The following is a 20115-nucleotide window of genomic DNA, read 5'->3' as shown; positions in this document are numbered from 1 at the left end:
AGGGTTTCTCTGTGTAGCCCTGGCTGTCCTGGAACTCACTTTGTAGACCAGGCTGGCCTCGAACTCAGAAATCCACCTGCCTCTGCCTCCCAAGTGCTGGGATTAAAGGCGTGCGCCACCACTGCCCCGGCAATAAGTTTATTTTTAAAAAGAATCTTTATATCATATTTTATTATGGTTTAGCCTACTAACTATAAACTGGTAGTTCGTTAAGACTTTTTAGTAAGACAGCACTCAGATACACATGAAGACAGCCATTTTGACTGCTATGAAAAACATTTGAGCTTTAGAACAATAAACAACATTCTCACCAGATTATCGAGCATCCGCATAAGAGCTTCAAATTCCTGCTCCCCAATCTGCCACTTGGGAGGTGATCCAGAGCCTTCCCCTGCTGGAGTCCCTGGAGAACGGGATTTGGCTTTGTACTTCCCAGGATCCAGCAGAACTAAGTTGTCTGGTCCTCCAGCACTTGCCAGAGTCCGAACCTTTTCAAAAAAGAACAAACAATCTGGCTTGATTCCACAGAGATAAAGAGAAGCAGATGAGCGCAGAGAATGCAGAGCAGTGCAGCGCTCCACAGAAAGCAGTGAAGCACATGGAGCATTTTCAGAGATTTCCTTTGCAATGACAAAATATGGACAGTAGTAAGAAATGGGAACGTTCCCTTATTCCATGACAAATGTCAGGACTGAAGGCAGGGCCAGCAGGGACTGGAGGCCAAGTAGAGCAGTATGAGGAATACTGACACTGAGAAGCAAAACACCTCTAGGTTTCTGCTCTAGCTTTTTCAAAGGATAGTGACTGTCAGATGCAGTAATAGAGAGAGAATATGCACAAAGCTATAGCACACACCAAACCTCCATAAGTAATGCATGCATGTGTGCATGAAAAATTAGAAATGAAAATCCCAGCAATCTTTCCTAAGTTCCAAACCACGAGCTCACCATGGCTAAAGGACTGCTCAAAGCTTCACTCTTGCAAGACAAGTATTAGAAAACCCACAGGAACACCAGAGACATCCATAAACCATTAGCTAAATGGAATGGCCTACCTGGATCTCACATGCAACCACAAGGTTATGGATGTAATAGAAGGCCTCCTCCACGCTCTCTCCAACTGACACGAGTCCGTGATTCCGCAGAATGAGGACCTAAGGGAAGGCACGGGAGCTGTGTAACAAGGCACCAAGACTTAGCCTTCCAGGCTCTACAACTGAATACCACAAGATGACACTCACCTTGCTTTTAGGGCCCAGATTTTTCTGAATCAAAATTTTTTCCTCTTCATCAACCAGAATGCCATGATAGTCATGATAAGCAACATCTCCAAGGGAAAGTGCCTCCGGGGAGATAGGCAAGAGTCCACACTTCATCGCAGAGACCTAGACACCACGGTCACCATGACAAAGAAAAGCCACAGTTAAACAGCAACTCAAGACCCATGAGTGCATCCTCACAGAAATAAAATGACACTGGGGTATGTTTAATTTCATTTTCTTGTTGGAGACAAATGAACCCATAAACTTAGCTTTATTCTTCACTTCCAGGCCCTGACAGAAGCTGGGGGAACTTGGGAGAGAGAGCATGACTGGGATTCTGCAGAGATTACACATGCCAAGCCAGTCAGTGCTTAGTAACACAAGCCGTGGTTTAGGGAGAGGAACACAAAGCAGGCCCTCTGAGGACAGTGTCTCAAGGGGAAAAGTTTCAAGTGCTAAGGTTTTGTTCATGTTTTATTTTAGGCTGTAGATAAGAGAAAAGTCTCTGAAAGTTTCATAAAAAGTAATTTATAACAAATGGACAATTGGGCTGGAGAGATGGCTCAGTGGTTAAGAGCACTGACTGCTCTTCTGAAGGTCCTAAGTTCAAATCCCAGCAACCACATGGTGGCTCACAACCATTCATAACGAAATCTAATGCCCTCTTCTGGTGTGTCTGAAGACAGCTACAGTGTACTTACATATAATAAATAAATAAATCTTAAAAAAAAAAAACCAAATGGACAATTACATACTTATAGTTCCTCTATATTTATCTAAATAAATATAGTAAAGTGTTGTAGTTTGGTTTTGGTTTTGGTTTTTTCTTTTTTTCTTTTTTTTTTTTGAGACTATGTAGGCTTGGCTGTCCTGAAGTTCACCATGTAGACCAGGCTGGCCTTGACCTCACAGAGATCCACTTGCCTCTACCTTGAGTACTAGAATTAAAGGTGTGTGCCAGTATGCCCAGCAATATAGTTTTTAAGTAAAGTTTTTAAGTAAAGCATTTTTAAAGTAAAGTTGAGTCTCAATAAAACATTCTCAGTAGCTAGGCATGGTGGGGTGGGCCTGTCTGTTATCCCAGCTCCTCACAGTCTGGGGCAGAGTGATCACAAGTTCAAAAAGCAGCCTTGGTTACAGAGTAAAACTGACTCCAGATATAAAGTCAAAAGAGATTTGAGGACTAGCTCAGCATAGAGCATGTCTCATTTGCAAAAGGCCTGCACTTCACCCTCAGTACTACAAACAAACAAACATTTACCCAGCTTTTATGTTTCCTAAAATTCCCTCAAATCTGTTACAGAATATGCCAATTTTTTTTTGATTTATTTATTTATTATATGTAAGTACACTGTAGCTGTCCTCAGACACTCCAGAAGAGGGAGTCAGATCTCGTTACGGATGGTTGTGAGCCACCATGTGGTTGCTGGGATTTGAACTCTGGACCTTCGGAAGAGCAGTCGGGTGCTCTTACCTACTGAGCCATCTCTCCAGCCCGAATATGCCAATTTTTAACATTCATTTAAGCTGAGATGGTGGCTCAAGCTTTTAGTCCTAGTACTCTGGAGGCCAACGCAGGTGAATCTTTGTGAGTTCAAGGCCATCCTGGTCTATGAGTTATCTATCACACATTCTAAGTTGTAGAGTTCAAGGATATCCAGAGCTACACAGTGGGAGCCTGTTTCAAAAAACAAGGTAAGGAAAAAGTAAAAATAAAAGGATCATATCCAGCTGCAATGGTATGGATTTGTATTCCTCACACTGAGAGGCTGAGGCAGGAGAATCATCACCTGTTCAAAGACAACACAGACTGTATTCAGAGACTTATCCAGTAGGTTGAGGCAAAAGAATTGCTACAAGTAGCTATGCAGTTCCAGCCCAGCCAGGGATACAGAGCAATGGTCGATCTTATAAAAGAAAGGGAGAGGGAGGGAGGGAGGGAAGGAGGCAGGCAGGCAGGCAGGCAGGAAGAGGGGAAAGAAGTCAAACTAGAAGCCGAGGGTATAGCTCAGGGTTAGAATTATGTAGGCTTAGTTCTATCCCCAGCAATACATACTCACAGAAAGAGAGAGATTTTAAAATAGAAAAGGCGAACAGTTGAGAAGTTGCTTTATTCCTGTGTGTGACTGTGTGTGATGTCTGTGAGAGCGGAGGCGGGGTAGGTGCCAGTACCAGCACGGCACCAGAGAGCAGCAAGTGTCCTGCTCCACTGCCCTCCACCTCTGATGCCCTCTCCTGGAGCGTCTGAAGACAGTGTCTTTCACTAAACCTAGAGCTGAGGTGGTAGCCATCAAGAACCAGTGATCTTCCTGCCTCTGCCTGTCACGGAGATGGGGTTACAGGCATGCATGCAACCACATACAGCTTTTCTGTGGATCTGAATTAAGGTTCTTTTACTCGAGAAGTAAACATTCTTACCTGCTGAGCCATCTCACCAGCTTCAAACATTGTGTGTGCGCGAGTGTGTGTGTGTGCATGTATATATAAAATATTTAACAGTTTAGACTTATGAACTTGCTACAACAAGCAAGGGCAAGTCAGAGCTTTAAAACCTACGAAGAAAGCTGGGCAACCATGGCGCATGCCTTTCTTCCCAGAATTTGTGAAGCAGAGGCAGATGGATCTCTGCAAATATGAAGCCAGCCTGGTCTACAGAGTGAGATCCAGGACAGTTAAAGATACATAGTGAGACACCGTCTTGAAATAACAAAGACAAAAGCAAATAAGCAAACATAATGGGACCTACAGAGCTCCCGGCATGGCATACTCACCGCTGCCCCCGCTGGGGTGTGGATGTGCACAATACACTTGGCATCTGGTCGCGCAGCATACACTGCCGAGTGCAGAGTGAAGCCCGCCTGATTCACCCCTAGGTTAGTACTTCCACGGTCTACTATATCTCCTTGTAGATTGACCTTAACCTGCAAATAAAGACGCAAACCTTTAAATACCAAGAAGACCTCCAGGTACCCTTACTAGAAAACCTGAAAGCAAAGAATAAGTGTCTATAACTTCTTTTAAAGGTTCCTCCTAAACTAACCATACTTGTATATGTTCAGTAGGGCTCTGCAACTAGATGTGAGGACACTTAAAGATCTAATAGAATAAACTTGACGCCAAAGAAAAGGGTACTCTCACCAAGCTGGATGCAGTCACTTCACTGTAGAGAAGTCCAAAAGGTACGATGAGGAAGTGTTCCTGCTCAGAGTTCACTCTGGTCTACGGGAAAATGCCTGAGTCAGCACAGAAGTGATTTTTTTTTTTACAGAGGTAAAACTACCTGTGTCACTTACAGGACACAAAGTCACAGGTGAATGACTAGGTAGGAACTAAAGCATACAGTCTATCACAAAGCTAGGGCGATCTGAACACTTACTGTACAGAAATTTAACTTACCATATACATACTGGTCACAAGCCAAACAACCCAGTTCAATACTCAACCACTGCCGGGCCATTGTGAGGTTATTCTGAGGCCGCCGGTCTAATGGCAAAACGATGCCAAACCTCAGAAGTAGGATAATGAAACAAACATCTTTTTTTTTTTTTTTTTTTTTTTTGGTTTTTCAAGGAAATGGCTCAAAAATTAAAAGCACTTGATACTCTTGCCAGAGTACATATCTGGAAGTTCCCAACAACCTCTAACTCTAGTTTCAGGAGCTCCAACCCCAGTTTGGACTCTGTGGATACCTGCACACATATGGTGTACACACAGACAAGCAGGCACACACACATATAATAGATAGAAATTTCTGATAATACACAAACCTGGAGAACAATGGGAAGACAGAAGAACATTCACATATGAGTACAATCTTTCCTCAATGTTTGATACAGTTCTGAAAGTCCCGATACCAAAATATCATAACCTTCTGGTTTCTCTGCATCATTCACAGTGTATGTATGTATCTCTCTCTCTCTCTCTCTCTCTCTCTTTCTCTCTCTCCAACTCATTCAGCACAGAAAGGAACAATATACCCAGCGTATATCAAAACAGCAGGAATATGGCAGTAAAAAAGAAGAGATCTTCCCCAGTTAAAAAAATAAAGGAAAAGAAAAAAAGAGATCTCATTTTGATAAGAAAGGGTTTTCAGATAGACTTAAGTATGCTTCTACAAGGAAGGCATGCTGAAACATGCCTGTGATCTCAGCACTCAGGAAGCTAAAATAGAATGATCCTAAGTCTAGGAGCCCCCTAGGTAAGACTGTCTAAGAGAGAGAGAGAGAGACAGAGACAGACACAGCAAGAGAGAGAGAGAGGCTCAGGAAGGAGACATAAGCATGGTACACATCTGCTAAGCTTGGGTACAGTGTTTATAGAGGGAGTGAAAGGGAGTGGAAGGGGAGAGGAGACAATGGGGAGACTTGATTTCCTGGTTACTAATAGGTGGACAAGTTTCATGCTATAAAATAGTCCATATTTCTGTAAAGATAAAGTTATTTTTTTGTATTTTGTTCATTTTATATTGATTTTTTTCCATTTTTATTCTTTTTTTCTTGAGGCCAGCCTGACCTATATAGCAAGTTCCAAGTCAGCCAGAGCTATGGAGTGCAACCCTTTCTCAAAAGATAACAATATACAATTCTAATTGTAAGCGTAACATGTTTACATGTTTTAACAGAAAACACTTAAAATATCCAACTTAGTCTAAAGCAAAAGGTATTACACACAGAATTCAGACATTAAATGAAAGAAGGATTTCAGAGCAGATTTCTTCAGTGGTGGTCTCTGTCAGTGCCCTTGTCTACCACCCCTCCTCTGTAATGAGGTTGGACAGCCTCAGACCCTCAGCCACTCCTAAAACCCAAGCCCACCCCAGCACTCAGGAGGAAGGGGTGGGCTGCCTGCTACAGAGATGGATACTATATCCCCCACATCCAATGCACTGGCCAGACTATCACCTCAGGGCTTAGCATTCCATGGAATCTAGACTGGAGCTGAGCCAATCCCCTGTGACGTTGTACAGGTGCTGAGACTTAACACGGGACAGAAAGGCCTGTGCACCAGCTAAGAATCACCAGGAGAGGATCCTCAGGCCAACATCCCAGCTGGGCCACCTGGCTTGTCCTTTCCCTTCTCCGAGGCTTCTCTAAATCTGATGCCACTTTAAAGATCTAAGTCCATGTATCCTCTCCAAGCCTCTAACACCTGTCAGCACTATAAAATCCCTGAGCAGAAAATCCCTGACCCTCTTCCCGAGTAAGGACAAAAGGACTCTCAGCACTTGTTTTTGCACTGATTCTGTTAATATTTCTTTCCTGTTAAGTATCTACATAATAATATCTGGATGGTGTGATGGTATCTAATATAGATGTCATAAATCTTAACAACAAAACCAAAATACTCTAAAAATACTTTAAAAAGCCAAAAGGGAAGGATGGATTCTTCTTCAAAGACTCCCTGATTTCAGTTCATAAAATAAGATCTTTTTGGTAACTTGAATTTTTAAACTCTGTATTAATAACCAAGCAAATCACTTATAGGCAGAACAGTAAACATTTAACTGGCATTTTAATTCTGTCAATGCCAAACAAATCACAGGGAGAGGTTTATAAGCTTAAGTCAAAGTTACTAAAATAGTATTCACAACAGGGTGAGTTATACACAGCATCTTAAAAACACACAAATCAGCTACAGTTAGCACCGGGCGCCACATTTCCTATCACAGCTTACCATCTGCCTAGAATCAGTCAGCATCAAATCTCCATCTGAGCTTTCTGTCCAGTCCAGTTAGCTGGAAAGGCCAGCACACAGTCAGTGGAAAATGACCAAAACTAACTGGACCTACTACTGTTCAGCTACCAAAGGTTTCTACTGAGTTCTTTTTCACAATTCTCCTAAAGTAATTTCGGTTCAGCCAGGGCTGGTCACCATTGAATAGTTCAGGGCATAACTAACACAGCGCCAGACACTGCTCCTGGTCCCAGGCCCACAAGAGGGAGTACCAAGCAGCTCTGCTTATAGAGCTGGTACTCCTGTGACAACTATGCCATCGACTGAACAGATGGGTGCCACTGCTACCTGGAAACACAAGACTGCATTCTAACAGCAATGGAGTGAGCAGACAGAGAGGAGGCAACCTGGCAACTGCAGTAAGGATTACGCCACACTGCTAACAGGAAAGCACTAGACCACAACTTCAGATTTCACATTCCTCTGGGCCCAGGAGGGAGCTGAACTAAGCACTCCTTACAAGTTCACACGTGGAAACCTCCACACGAGTATATGAAGAAAAGGCTTAAGCAGTCTAAGCACTGATAACATTTGCTACCCAAAAAAATAGCAGTACTGGCATGATTATGAATTTTTCTTTAGACCTCTGTAACACCTACAGAAGGTATACTCATTGCAATAAGCAGCTATTATGATGATAATTTTAAAAATTCAGTATTGTCAAGTTGGAGTCAGTCTGGGTCACATACTGAGTTAAAACCAGCCTCGAAAAGTAGTAAAAGTGGAGGCTGGAGAGATGCTCAGCGGCTAAGAGTGCTGTTTTCTCTTCCAAGGAGATCCAAGTTCAGTACCTACACCCACAGAGCCGCTTACAACGCCCTAACACTCTAGTTTCAAGGGATCCAACACAATCCTCTGGCCTTGTTGAGCATCTGCACATACACAGGAAGACAGACAGACAGACACACACACACACAAATAAATGTTTTAAAATAGTGAAGCTCTGGCTTTTATATTTATTCTAATATTTACATGGTGGCACACGCCTTTAATCACAGCACTCAGGAGGCAGAAGGAGACAGCGCTCTGAGTTCTAGGCCAGCGTGGTCTACAAAGTGAGTTCCAGGACAGCCAGGGCTACACACAGTACCAAAAAACAAAGACAAACAAAAAGTAAGGTTCTTAAAATCCAGGGTTGGAGGGAGGAACCAACAAGAAATTAAAACAAGCTTTAAAGTCAAAGGAAAGGAAATTCAGAGAAAAAGGAAAGAGAAAGCAAGTTGTCAGTGCCTTAAGAGCCTAGAAGGAGGCCGGGCAGTGATGGCGCACGCCTTTAATCCCAGCACTTGGGAGGCAGAGGCAGGGGGATTTCTGAGTTCGAGGCCAGCCTGGTCTACAAAGTGAGTTCCAGGACAGCCAGGGCTATACAGAGAAACCCTGTCTTAAAAAAACAAAAAAACAAAAACAAAAAAAAAAAAACAAAAAACAAAAAAAAGAAAAAGAAAAAGAAAAAGAAAGTCCACCGCAGGGCTCACGCTGTTCCCTCACACAACCTGAGCTGGAACAAGGGGTCAGGTAGAAAATGTTGTTATTCTTAGATCTGTAAGTCATAAATGAATTTAAGGAATGGCTTATAATTTGGAAAAACACTCATTATAAACTCTGCAAGAAAAGATGGTGCCAGCCACGTAAGCCGCTGCTCACCCTACAGCCTCTGTGGTCTGAGCTGCACCACTGGGTTACAGTCTGAGTACTCACTGTGATATGATTGTAGATAAGCTGGGACCAGCCAAAGAGATCTGCCAGTCTGTAAAATGCTGCCAGTTTACACCGCAGTAACTTCTCCCCTTTGTCATATGCGATAGAATCCGACCCTCTAAGGTCATTCACAGGAGTGACCATACCAAGACCTAAAATAAAGAAAAACACAGGTCAAACTTTTTTATACATTTTATTGGTACTAAAATTTTATTTGTTGACTATAAATCAATTACCACAGTCCTATTTTTTGTCCATATTAAACCATAAAATTTCAGAAATTTCAATGACAGAAAGACAATGTTCTCTCTGGCATGAATATATAGCTCAAGAATAGATAACAAAACTGTAGTGTAATTTGTGAGATGCAGTAAAAAATAGATTAGAAGCATATGTACAGCCTCTGGCTGGGGGCTGTCATGGCAGGAGACGCCTAACGACTAGACTGTAAGAAAAACCGAAGCCATATTTTGGAGAGTTTGTCTTACAGGTATTTCATCATTGTAAGATATGAATCTGAAAGAGCCGGCAGTTTGGTTCTTGAAATATCTCTGAATCGTGTTCCGTTACTTCAGTGAGTAATCAGGGACAGTGAAGTGGACCACATAGGTGACATCTGTCACAAGACAACATGGCAGAGAGCATCAGTGTTCTGATCAGGCCTCAGACAGTGGCATATCGATCGGTACGTGAAAAGGGGGACTCGAGGATTGTGTAAGGAAAGGTGGACTGTGGTGGATAAAAATGAGGCAGCAACAGCAATCATCGCTAGTAATGTAGTTCTGAGTAATTGGATAAAAGAAAATGCATAGAACTGATGATAATTCCTTGATCACTGTTGGGCACTTTATAGTTTTATTTACCGGATGATGATGGCATACGCCTTTAATCCCAGCACTTGAGAGGCAGAAGCAGACGATCTCTGCTCTACAAATGAAGTTCCAGGACAGCCAGGGCTACACAGAGAAACTCTGTCTCAATCCCTCTACCCACCCTCCCAAAAACCTGACCCCTCAATTCTGTATACTGTCCAGTGCATATGCACATACTCACGCGGCTCACATGAGAACCCTTCAGAGCCTTATCTGGAAGGTTACAGACCACAGACAAAGCCAAGAACTACTCACTCATGTTCAGGGCGGCCATTCCTCCTTGAGGAGCTGCCGGGTAGACATTTGGTACACTCGCAGTCATGAAATCTGCAATCTGCTGCAATGCCAGCAGGCCTGTGGGGTTCTTGCCCTTCTTAAACTGTTCCTGTATCATAGACTCCAGCTCTTCACAGAAGGCCTACAACACATATTAAGATGTCACACACTATCTACTGGGAGTGCTATTATTTTATTAGAGCAAGTGTGGAACCAACAGATAAATATCTGTTTTCATCTAGTGCTGGAGCAGCAAACAGTGGCCTGGCCTTCTCACTTCTGAGAATATGAACTGATATATTCCTTTTTATAAGTAATTTAACAAAATAAAAGCTTAAAACTTAGAACAGGATTCCACTAATGGAAATCTATTTTAAGGAAATATAAGGAATGCATTTAAGGACTTATTCATAAGGTAATTAATCTCAGCATCACAGATTTTTAAAAAGGAGGCCACATTTCAGAAATTAAAAAGCTGATTCAACATGCTGGCAATTCCACAGATGCATTTAACAGGAAAAGCTTAAAATCAAATGGCATAAAACTGTTCTTGATATGTTTTTGAGTAAAAAGGCAATGTAGTCAGTTTTTATAAGAAAAAATTAAAATATAAACTATAAAAAGATTATAAGTATACCAAACGCTACTTACAATTCTCAGAGCAAGATCACTGATAACTTTTATATTCTACTCTGTGCTTTTTTGTATTTTCTTCAAAATAGGAAACTGTTTTGTTAAAGTAGAAAAGAACTGCATGGCAGTGCACACCTGTTATCCTCTAGGTCACCCTAGGCTACACAGCTACAGAGCAAGTGCAGGAGCAGCCTCCGCTACAGGAGACCCTGCAGAGAACAACTTTCCTCCGGAAGAAGAAAAATCATGGGCATGATAACATTCCTGTAGCTCTAACATCTGGGAGGCTGAAGCAAGAAGGCCACCTTGAGCTAGTGAGACTGTCAAAGCATTAAAAAAGAAAGAAAGAAAAGAAAAAACCATCTTTTATTAAATAATCCTAAATTAGGCAAAAACATTCAGTAGATTGATAATAATTTTAACATGAAGTTATTATTTTAATAAGACAGATTTTTCTATGTTGTTGTGGTTTTGGTTTTTTTGTAACAGAGCCTCATAGCTACCTAGCTATAGGCTAAGTAGCTATGGCCTAAACTGTCTATGTAAATAGGTCTTGAATTTACAGTGACTCTCCTGCCTTGGCTTTTGAATACTGAGATTATAGGTGCACACCACCACACCTGGCTCAGGTATTTTATCTTCCCTCAAACTGCTATAACTGATCACACAGCTTAAAAGAAATAAATCTTTTTTCCAAATAATTATAAATGATACCTCAGATGAAAACATGAATTCAGTGGATGATCCATCTAACTGTAAGTATTCAGTGATTCCACATTAAACTTAAATGTAGTTTTCATGGCTTAACATGAAAACATACTGAAAGACTATGTCAAAGAGCTCTCTAGAACACCTATCTCTCAGACGTGTGAGACAGCAAATGTATGACTGCTAGTCATTTGGCTAAGAGCCTTCTGCAAAGCCAAGGTCCACCTCTTCATGAAAAGTCAGTGTCCATCGCTCTGTCAGTCAGTGAAGGAGGGAAAACGAGGATGAAAGCAGTAACTCGGCAAAGCACAGCTAAGGATCTGTCCTTGTCATCAATGCGTAATGCATGGGGTACATATAAAAACACTGCACAAAGACTCAATAAGCTGCCCTCCACTGAACATCACAGGGTACTGGTCACCACGGCTGCAAGCTCAAACCCAGCTTGGGCTAAAGGAACTACTTTAAAAACAAACAAACAAACAAACAAACAGCTGAACACAGTAACATGCTTATGTCTTAGTTTAAAAGGCTTCCTGTCCTCATGAATCCTCAATCTGAAAAGGCAAATAATCTGTTCCCATGCTTTCCAAATATACAAACATATCTATGGTTTAGGACAAAGATGCAGCAAGGAAAGAGCAGGTTATGAGGGTTTCCCACACTATCAGCATTTCAGGTAGCATTTGTGGATGGTTGGCACGGAGCTGGCTTAGTGATGAGTGAGGGCCTTGAGATACCTACATGGTTACCTGGGTTTTACCTCCAGCCAGCAGTAACTGCCCAAGGCTCCTACGGACTGCTGTGGTAACAAACCCTGACGGTTCAGCATCTACACTCCAACCTTTCTGAGCTAGACCTTTCTCCTGTGCTCTCCATTCCTCTGCCTCTCACTTCTGCAGTCACGCTCTAGACCAACACAAAGCCACAAGTGGACTCTCAGACCTTCTAGTATCCACAGCACCCTTTGCTCTGCTCCACTGTGGTTCTAATACTCCCCACCGCTCCTCCTCACCTTCTCGGCAGCCCAGTGTCCTTCATTAAGCTTAGATCCAGTAATCATTATTCTATTTCTACCATTCAAGTGGCAAACCTCAGTAATCTCAAATACTTCTTTTCTTCCCTTCTGCTAATGTTTCACAAGTCTTGTTTACTGGTAAGTCCCCAGTTCAAATCTGTATGTCCTCATAGCATATGAGACAGTATCATTTTTTAAAAGTCAATGACACCTTCCAAAAATACTAACAGAACAAAGCAAAACCAGATCAGAAGGAAGGAAGGGGAAACTGCAGCACAACAGGGTAACATAACCAACAGGAACAAGCTGCCAGGACAAGGCTACTGTAATTACATGTCATCCAGAAGACACTCGCCAGGTACGACTGTGGCCCTCAGTGCTGACTGTAACAGTCAGGTGCAATTTATTAGCTTAGCTGTGACCAAGAACAAGTGAAGGCCACAATGAGTGTCCATTATTCCAAATATTTAGGGTTGGAACAAGAATTATTTCAGATTTTGGAGTATTTGCACAGGCTTTATCAGTTGATCATACAAACGTCTCAAATGTTGTCAAATCCAAATGTCTTAACCAACATGGTAATGCTTAAAATATTTGTCTTGGATTTCTGAAATAGGGATGTTTGACCTGTATTTTGAAGAAAACTGTGGATTTTACATTGTTAAAATGTACAATTACAAAGAGTTTATAAAAACACTTTGGACCAACAGTGAAGACAGTTCAAAGTAGAAATTAATATCTACCCTTTATAATTATAAAATCTTCTAGTTATGTCTGCTAACACAAACCAAACAGAATTTTTCAACAAGTTTCTATAAACATGAACACTGATGTGCTGAGTGATGAGAACTGACTGTCTTTCAAACAACAGGCCGAAGAGCGCAGGAATCACAAGGAAGCTGGCCAAACTTGTTCTGAACAAAGTTTTCCTTACAGGACTCTGTAGAATCATAGACACCCTCTTCTTCTGCTCCATCATATTGAAGTCCTGACGAAGGTCTGGTGCCATGTTCCTCTCCCGCAAATATTCTGGGTTGTTCTCATCGACTCTGTCAAAATACCTCTCCTTGTGAGGGGCTGTGGTTGGAGGTGGTGAGGTCACCACTGCGGCCCGAGTGTCACCATTCATTGCACAATTTTCCTAGGGTCCTACAGAATGAAAATAAAAGACATTTTTGTGTTCAAATCAATGCCCATTCGGATTTCATTATGAGAACATCAGCCTGAGAAGTGCATGCTTCTATGTGGTGATATGCTGGCTCCTTCATGGTTCAGGAGCACATGACTGGTCAATCGTTCCCTCCCGCCACTAATCAATGCTGTATTTTGTTCTAGCCATTGTTTATTAGAGCATAGAACAACCTAACAATGCTATTATGTATGTCCTCTGACAAATGCAAAAGGGGTAAGAAATTTAAACTTGACTCTATGATAATTAACACTTATATTTATCCTACATTGACAGACTTTAGAAGTGTTAAAGCAAAATCTTTCTTTTTTTCTTTTGCTTTGTTTTGTTTGTGTGTCTGTTTTTGCGATAGTCTTTCTATATATCCCTGGCTGTCCTGGAACTCACTCTGGAGACCAGGTTTGCCCTGGAGTACTTGGATTCAAACTGCATCACCACATCACTCCAGCACCCTTCCTCATTTTTAAAGATAAGAAGACATCTGGCTATAATCATGTCTACATTCCCAGCAGTATTTTCCCCCAAGACAGGGTTCCTCCATGTAGCCCTGGCTGTCCTGGAACTCACTCTGTAGACCAGGCCAGTCTCAAATGCACACATATCCGGCTGCCTCTGAACCCCAAGTGTGCTTGAGATGTACAAGAGGATCCAGAATCAAAGTCATCGTGGCTACCTAGTGAGTTCCAAGACAGTCTGACTACATAAGACTGTGTCTCAAAACAAACAAAAAATTAATTCAGTGGGAAAAACATGAGGACTGAGATTCAAACCAAAGCAATGTAGCTCAAGAGCTTTGTTTGGTTCCTAAAGTCTCGGAACTGTACCATACATGACAAAGATGACAAGTGCAGCCATGGCAAACCCATGAGACACAGGTAACAGTGCCCCTCGAGAGACCGGAAGCTGAGGCGTGAGACAGCTCAGCAGGTAGAAAGAGCTTGGGGCTCTTCCCATGTACCCAAGATTTGTTCCCAAACCCACACTTTGCAGCTAAAAACTAGTTACTAGTGTCAGCTCCCTCTTCTGACTTCTCAGGGACCCAAGCACACTCACACAACCACACAGGAGTTTTAAAAGAGAAAGATGGGAAGGTCATGGATGAGAGGACTGGCCTTTAACTACCACAGACTTATTACGGCCTGGTACTGACCTTTGTAATGACTATCATAAGAGTAGCCACACAGGAAGGCATACATGGAAGAAGAAAACTTCTAGAAGACAGTTTTATCTTTCTATCAAAAGCTCCAGATCATCAATATTTCAGATTCACAGCAATCACCTTTACCTGCTGAGCCATTTTATGGACTCTGTGTTTTATTTTTAAAGACTAGGTCTCACTCTAATTCAGGGTGACTTCGAACTCATAGCAATCCTGCTGCCTCTGCCTCCTGAGTGCTGGAATTAAAGGTATGCACCATCACCACCACCCCCAGCAAGTGTAGGTGTAATTTTAAAGTCAAACAATGAATAAAGTTCTGCAACAAAAATTTATGTTCTGTGGCTCTTTTTCAAAACATGAGAATCTCTCATCCTCCTGTTAGATGCTTTTAGGGCTTAAAAAAAAATCCCTGGGCTTCAAAGGCTTCATCGGCACTGGACCAGAGCACTCTGCTCTCCTCCTCAAGGGAAAAGAACCATAGGACACTAAGATAGCTGGGCCAATTCTACAATGTCAAGCAACCACAATGGCCACCCCTGTCTAGAAAAGAGAAAAAAAGGAAAGAATAAGTTAGGGTAGTGTTAGAACAGGGAAGAATGGAATCATGTGAGATTTCTGAGTGTTTGTGAGAAATCTACAAGAAACCAAGACAAGAGTGTTGTGACCTTAGTTTCTTCAGAAACAAGGAATTGTTCTTGGAATGTGCCTCACGCCCCTCCCAGGCGTAGTGAGCGACAGAATTTTGTTTCAGATTATGCATTACAAGTGGCTATTGTAAACTGCTTCTTTGGAAAAACATTTTTCCCTTTTGCAACTTTCCCTTGTGATTGCAGACTTTACTGATATGACACCTCTTACCCTCAGAGGATAAATTGTCCAATGCTCTAAATAAATGTCTACTGGCTACTGCATGAGACTCTAGTCTGCCTCATTTATCGGCTCCATCCTCCCAGGTCCCATTGCCAGCTACAGCAGTAAACAGAGCAAAAACTAGAGAGTTGATTTTTTTTTCCTATTCTTAATTTTGTGTATGTGCATATAGGGGTAAGGGCACACTTGTGTGGGGAAAGCATATAGAAGCCAGAGATCAGCCTTGGATGTCCTTTTCGAGGTACTATCTGCCTTTTTTTTTGTAATCAAAAAGTAAAATAAAACATTAAAAAATATTTATCTATTGGAAGAAGGGCAGAACATAGGAATTCAGAGGACAACCTGAAGGAATCCAGTGGATGGTCCACGCCCAGGAATGTGAGAACAGGACGAAGTAGAACCAGTAGGTTATTAAAAACCAAACCAAGCAAATCAAAAGTACACTAAGCTGTGGCAGGCAGGGATAGGTCTGGAGGAGTAAGAGGAGGCACAGTGGGGTAAGTAAAATCAAAATAGATTTGATGAAATTCTCAAAGACTTACTAATTATTTTTAAAGTCTTGGTGCTAGAGAGACGGCTCAGCAGTATTCACTGTGGGCTGAAAAGCTAGGGTAGGTATGGGGCTAGAAAGATGACTAGGCAGGTTAAATTACTGGCTGCTCTCCTAAGTACCTAGGTTTGGTTCCCAGCCTACATGTGGCAATTCATGACCATCTATAACTCCAGTTACAGCGTATCTGACTCTTTTCTGGCCTCCAAAAGCACTAAACATATGTGGTACATATACGCATATATAAAAAAAATAACCTTAGTAAAAGGTCTTCAGACTGCAGAGATGGCTCGGTTCTTAAGAGCACTTGCTGCTCTTAACAGAGGATCTAAGTTCAGTTCCCAGAACGGAAACCATCCATTAAATTCAGTTGCAGGGGATCTGGTGACCTCTTCTGATTTCCAAGAGCACTGACTGAGCGTGTATCTAGTGCATCTACATACATACAGGAAAACACTCAAACAAATCAAATAAAGTAACCTCCAGGGGCTGGTAGTTCCGTAAATGGGGCCAGCAGATTAAAGTCCAAGTAATACCTATAAATAAGCATATAGAATTTTGGTTAATATCAATAATAGAAAAAATACTCGTGGCTAGCAAGATGATGGTCCAGCAGGTAAGTGTTTGCCACGAAACCTGACAGCCTGAGTTTGATCCTCACTATCCACACGGCAAAAGAGGCACAATGGTTTCCATAAGCTGTCTAATCACAGAGAGAGGGAGAGAGGGGGAGAGGGAGCGAGGGAAAGAAGAAAATGTACTCTTGGCAGAGTTCCACATGTATCAATGTGTTTGTCTCACCATGGTAGCTCATACCTGTAACCCTAGCAATAGGAAGGCTAAGGCAGGAGTGTCTCAAGTTCAAGACTAGGCAGAACTATACAGTGAGATCCTCTCTCAAAAGCCAAGACACGCTGGGCGTGGTGGTGCACGCCTTTAATCCCAGCACTCGGGAGGCAGAGGTGGGCGGATTTCTGAGTTCGAGGCCAGCCTGAACAGAGTGAGTTCCGGGACAGCCAGGCAGGGCTATACAGAGAAACCCTGTCTTGGAAAAAAAAAAAAGAGAGAGAGGTCATTCTGGAGAAGGTGGCCCTAATTCAACATGACTAGTGTCTATACAGCGGAAACTTATACACAGACACACCACATGTAGACCGCCATGGGAAGATAAAGGCAAAAGTCAGGGTGATGCTAAGGACACTAGCAACTTCCAGCAATCCAAGAGCAGAGGAAGATCTGGGGTGAATATTCCCTCACAGCCTGAGAACCCATCAACCCCATGCACCCTGATCCCCCAGCCCCCAGAGCTGTGAGGTGGTTCACTGCCGTGGACCAGGCCCCTGGTTACAGTACTTTGTTATACACCCCATAAGTTGTAGAGAGGGATCAACAGCAGAGGCTCACTGAGGAAGTGTTTGCCACCTGGTGAGGGGCTCTAAAGAAAAGAGATAGCACAGTAAGGGAGCAAGCTGTCAAGCATCCAGCAGGTGCTCAATGCATTTTGTTGTTTTGGTTTTCTGAAGCAGGGTCTTGTTATGTAACCCAGGATGGCCTCATATTCACCATTTTCCCATCACCACATCCCAAGTACCAAGATTACAGTCCTGTGCTACTACATATGAATATCCTCCACAAGATGTTCATGAATTAGATGGATTCTTCTCTCCCTCCTAAACATTCCAGGCCTCAATCAACCCCAAGAGTCATTTCAAATGTTCTGTGTAGCCTGGCTCAAGGTCTCCTGTATAAAGCATGTTATTCTTACTTCCCTTGTAGCAACCTTCCAACAAGGCCAGAGCCTCTGTAAAAATACTTGCTGCTTAACAGGCCCAGGGAAGAACAGAGGAAATACATTTCTAGCTAATTTTTTAAATGAACACTTGGAAAGCATTTCTTATACACCAAGGCCTCAATTAAGACTTTGTTCTTGGTCAGGCAGTGGCTCACACTTTTAATCCCAGCAAAAGCAGGTGGATCTCTGAGTTCAAAGCCAGCCTGGTCTACAGAGCAAGTTCCAGGACAGCCAGAGCCACACAGAGAAACCTTGTCTCAAAAAAAAGGAAAAAGAAAAGAAAATCAAAACAAGACTTTGTTCTTCAGTGAATGCTGCTACAAGGGACAACAGGATTGTTTTTTTTTTTTTTTTAAGATTTATTTTGACCAGAAGGTAGTGACACACACCTCTAATGCCAGCACTTGGAAGACAGAGGCAGGCAGATCTCTGTAAATTCAAAGCCAGCCTCGTCTACAAAGCAAGTTCCAGGACAGCCAGGGCTACACAGAGAAATCTTGCCTCGAAAAAAAACAACTTTATGTGTATGTATTTTGTCTGCATGTATATGTGTGCACCTTGTGCATGCCTGATGCCCATGGAGGTCAGAAGAGGGCTCCAGATCCACTGGAACTGGAGTTACAAATGGTTATAAGTCACAATGTGGGTACTGGGAACCATACTGGGTCATGTTAAACAATAAGCCATTTCTCTAACCCACAACAAACTTTTCTTGGAAAAGGGATCTATGAGGACTTCTCTGCATTCAAATTACAGCTGCATCTTAAAACATAATCAACTGGAAGGTGGGGCCTTTGCTGGAATGGATGTCAAGATTTTAAACAATCTTGGAGGAACCAGGACTGACACTACCCAAGCAAAGGGCTAAAATCGTGCAACGTGGTGAGAACCCACCTAGAACCTTAGATGGCACAGCTCAGGAGACCTAGACAAATTAATGACTCTGAGAAACACAAAAACATGGAGAGGTTTGCTCAAAGAGATGCTGCCAATCAATAAACGGGAATCCCTATTCTCTACTGAAGTAAGCAAGCACAAATTGCTTCCCCCAAACAAAATGATAAGCTACAATATCTCAAGATTTGTATTCCTTTCTAGCAATGCAATTCTCCATTACACAGAAAGAAAGAAAGAAAGAAAGAAAGAAAGAAAGAAAGAAAGAAAGAAAGAAAGAAAGAAAGAAAGAAAGAAAGAAAAGCAGGCAGACTCACTCACTGGAGGTTCTTAAAATCCTCAGGCTGCTAAGAACCTGAGTTCAATAAAGCTGTTTATTAATCTGATTGGATCATTTCTAGGTATTCTCTTACTGATGAAAACTGCTCAAAAGAGCCTTCTAAATTAACACTGCTGACCACGCACCACACCCTGATAAATTTTACATGAATGAACTCGTCCTTCCCTGTACAAGGTTGGTCTAAACTCAGGGGGTCTGGCTCCAGAATTCCTTCCTCCCAACAATGCACACTGCTCACGGTCCTATTTCAAGAAAGCTCAAGTGAGAAAACAGACTCCCAAAATACAAATTAGAAATAAAAGCAATACATTCCAGGAACGGATTACTTGTGTAGGCCCTATGATCCCTTATGATAAATGAATTAACAGCTTCCCAGCTTAAATTTTCTACACATTATTTTTCATTTCTCATTCAAAATGCTTTATTTGCCGGGTGGTGGTGGCGCAAGCCTTTAATCCCAGCACTTGGGAGGCAGAGGCAGGTGGATTTCTGAGTTCGAGGCCAGCCTGGTCTACAAAATGAGTTCCAGGACAGCCAGGGCTATACAGAGAAACCCTGTCTCAAAAAACCAAAAAAAAAAAACCAAAATGCTTTATTTGATGGCCAAAGTAAATGCATAACCTACATTTTATTTTTTATATATAATTATATTGCTCTGTTGCTTTAATTACAGCATCAACCAATTCTGCAATGTGTTACTGAGATGACAGCTACTGCTTGCCATTGAAAATGTAGTTAAGTAAAAAACCAAACCCGTGACAATCAGGGTCGGTATGGAAGTAAGCACTCCTCACCCCTCGCCCGCCATCCTGCCTTCTGGTAGCTGACACAGACTCTCGGCCACAGGCCAGAATGATGCTAAAAGCCTGTATATATGTCAGAGACACAGACCTCACCCTTCAACCCCACCCCCCAAATTTTCCTTAAGCCTAGCAAAGAATAAAAGGAGAAACACAAGAGATCCCAAAGAGTGACCTGCGCACAAATTCTGCAGGTCCAGCATCAGAAAACCACCACAGTTAAGTCCAGCACCCCTGTAAGGTGTCTCTATTTACAGATGGAAAAACACCCTGAGGTTTTCTATGTGTATGAATGTTTGTCTGCATATATGTCTGTGCACCA

The 20115-nt window shown here is 42.2% G+C and overlaps 1 protein-coding gene across 30 annotated transcripts in view; it reads right to left on the bottom strand.

The window, feature by feature from the left end:
• The window catches only part of Add1 (adducin 1 (alpha)), a 58645-nt gene that overhangs the window by 17637 nt on the left and 20893 nt on the right, over positions 1 to 20115 (bottom strand). For 22 of the 30 annotated variants that reach the window (NM_001331085.1, NM_001331082.1, NM_001102444.2 and 19 more), the window contains exons 2-9: positions 13134 to 13348; positions 9820 to 9982; positions 8693 to 8844; positions 4400 to 4480; positions 4033 to 4182; positions 1241 to 1384; positions 1055 to 1153; positions 312 to 488 (exon numbers count right to left, since the gene is read on the bottom strand). In NM_001331085.1, the coding sequence (NP_001318014.1) occupies positions 312 to 488; positions 1055 to 1153; positions 1241 to 1384; positions 4033 to 4182; positions 4400 to 4480; positions 8693 to 8844; positions 9820 to 9982; positions 13134 to 13328 (1161 nt within the window). In that variant the 5' untranslated portion in view covers positions 13329 to 13348. Of the gene's footprint in view, positions 1 to 311; positions 489 to 1054; positions 1154 to 1240; positions 1385 to 4032; positions 4183 to 4399; positions 4481 to 8692; positions 8845 to 9819; positions 9983 to 13133; positions 13349 to 16224; positions 16504 to 20115 lie in introns of all 30 variants that reach the window. The other 8 variants (NM_001331080.1, XM_030254068.1, XM_030254072.1 and 5 more) reach the window with 1 other exon arrangement.

This window comes from Mus musculus, chromosome 5 (assembly GCF_000001635.26).
Source record: "Mus musculus strain C57BL/6J chromosome 5, GRCm38.p6 C57BL/6J".
Taxonomy (NCBI): domain Eukaryota; kingdom Metazoa; phylum Chordata; class Mammalia; order Rodentia; family Muridae; genus Mus; species Mus musculus.
Note: the sequence above shows the minus strand (reverse complement) of the source record. Positions and strands in the feature narration are given on the sequence as shown.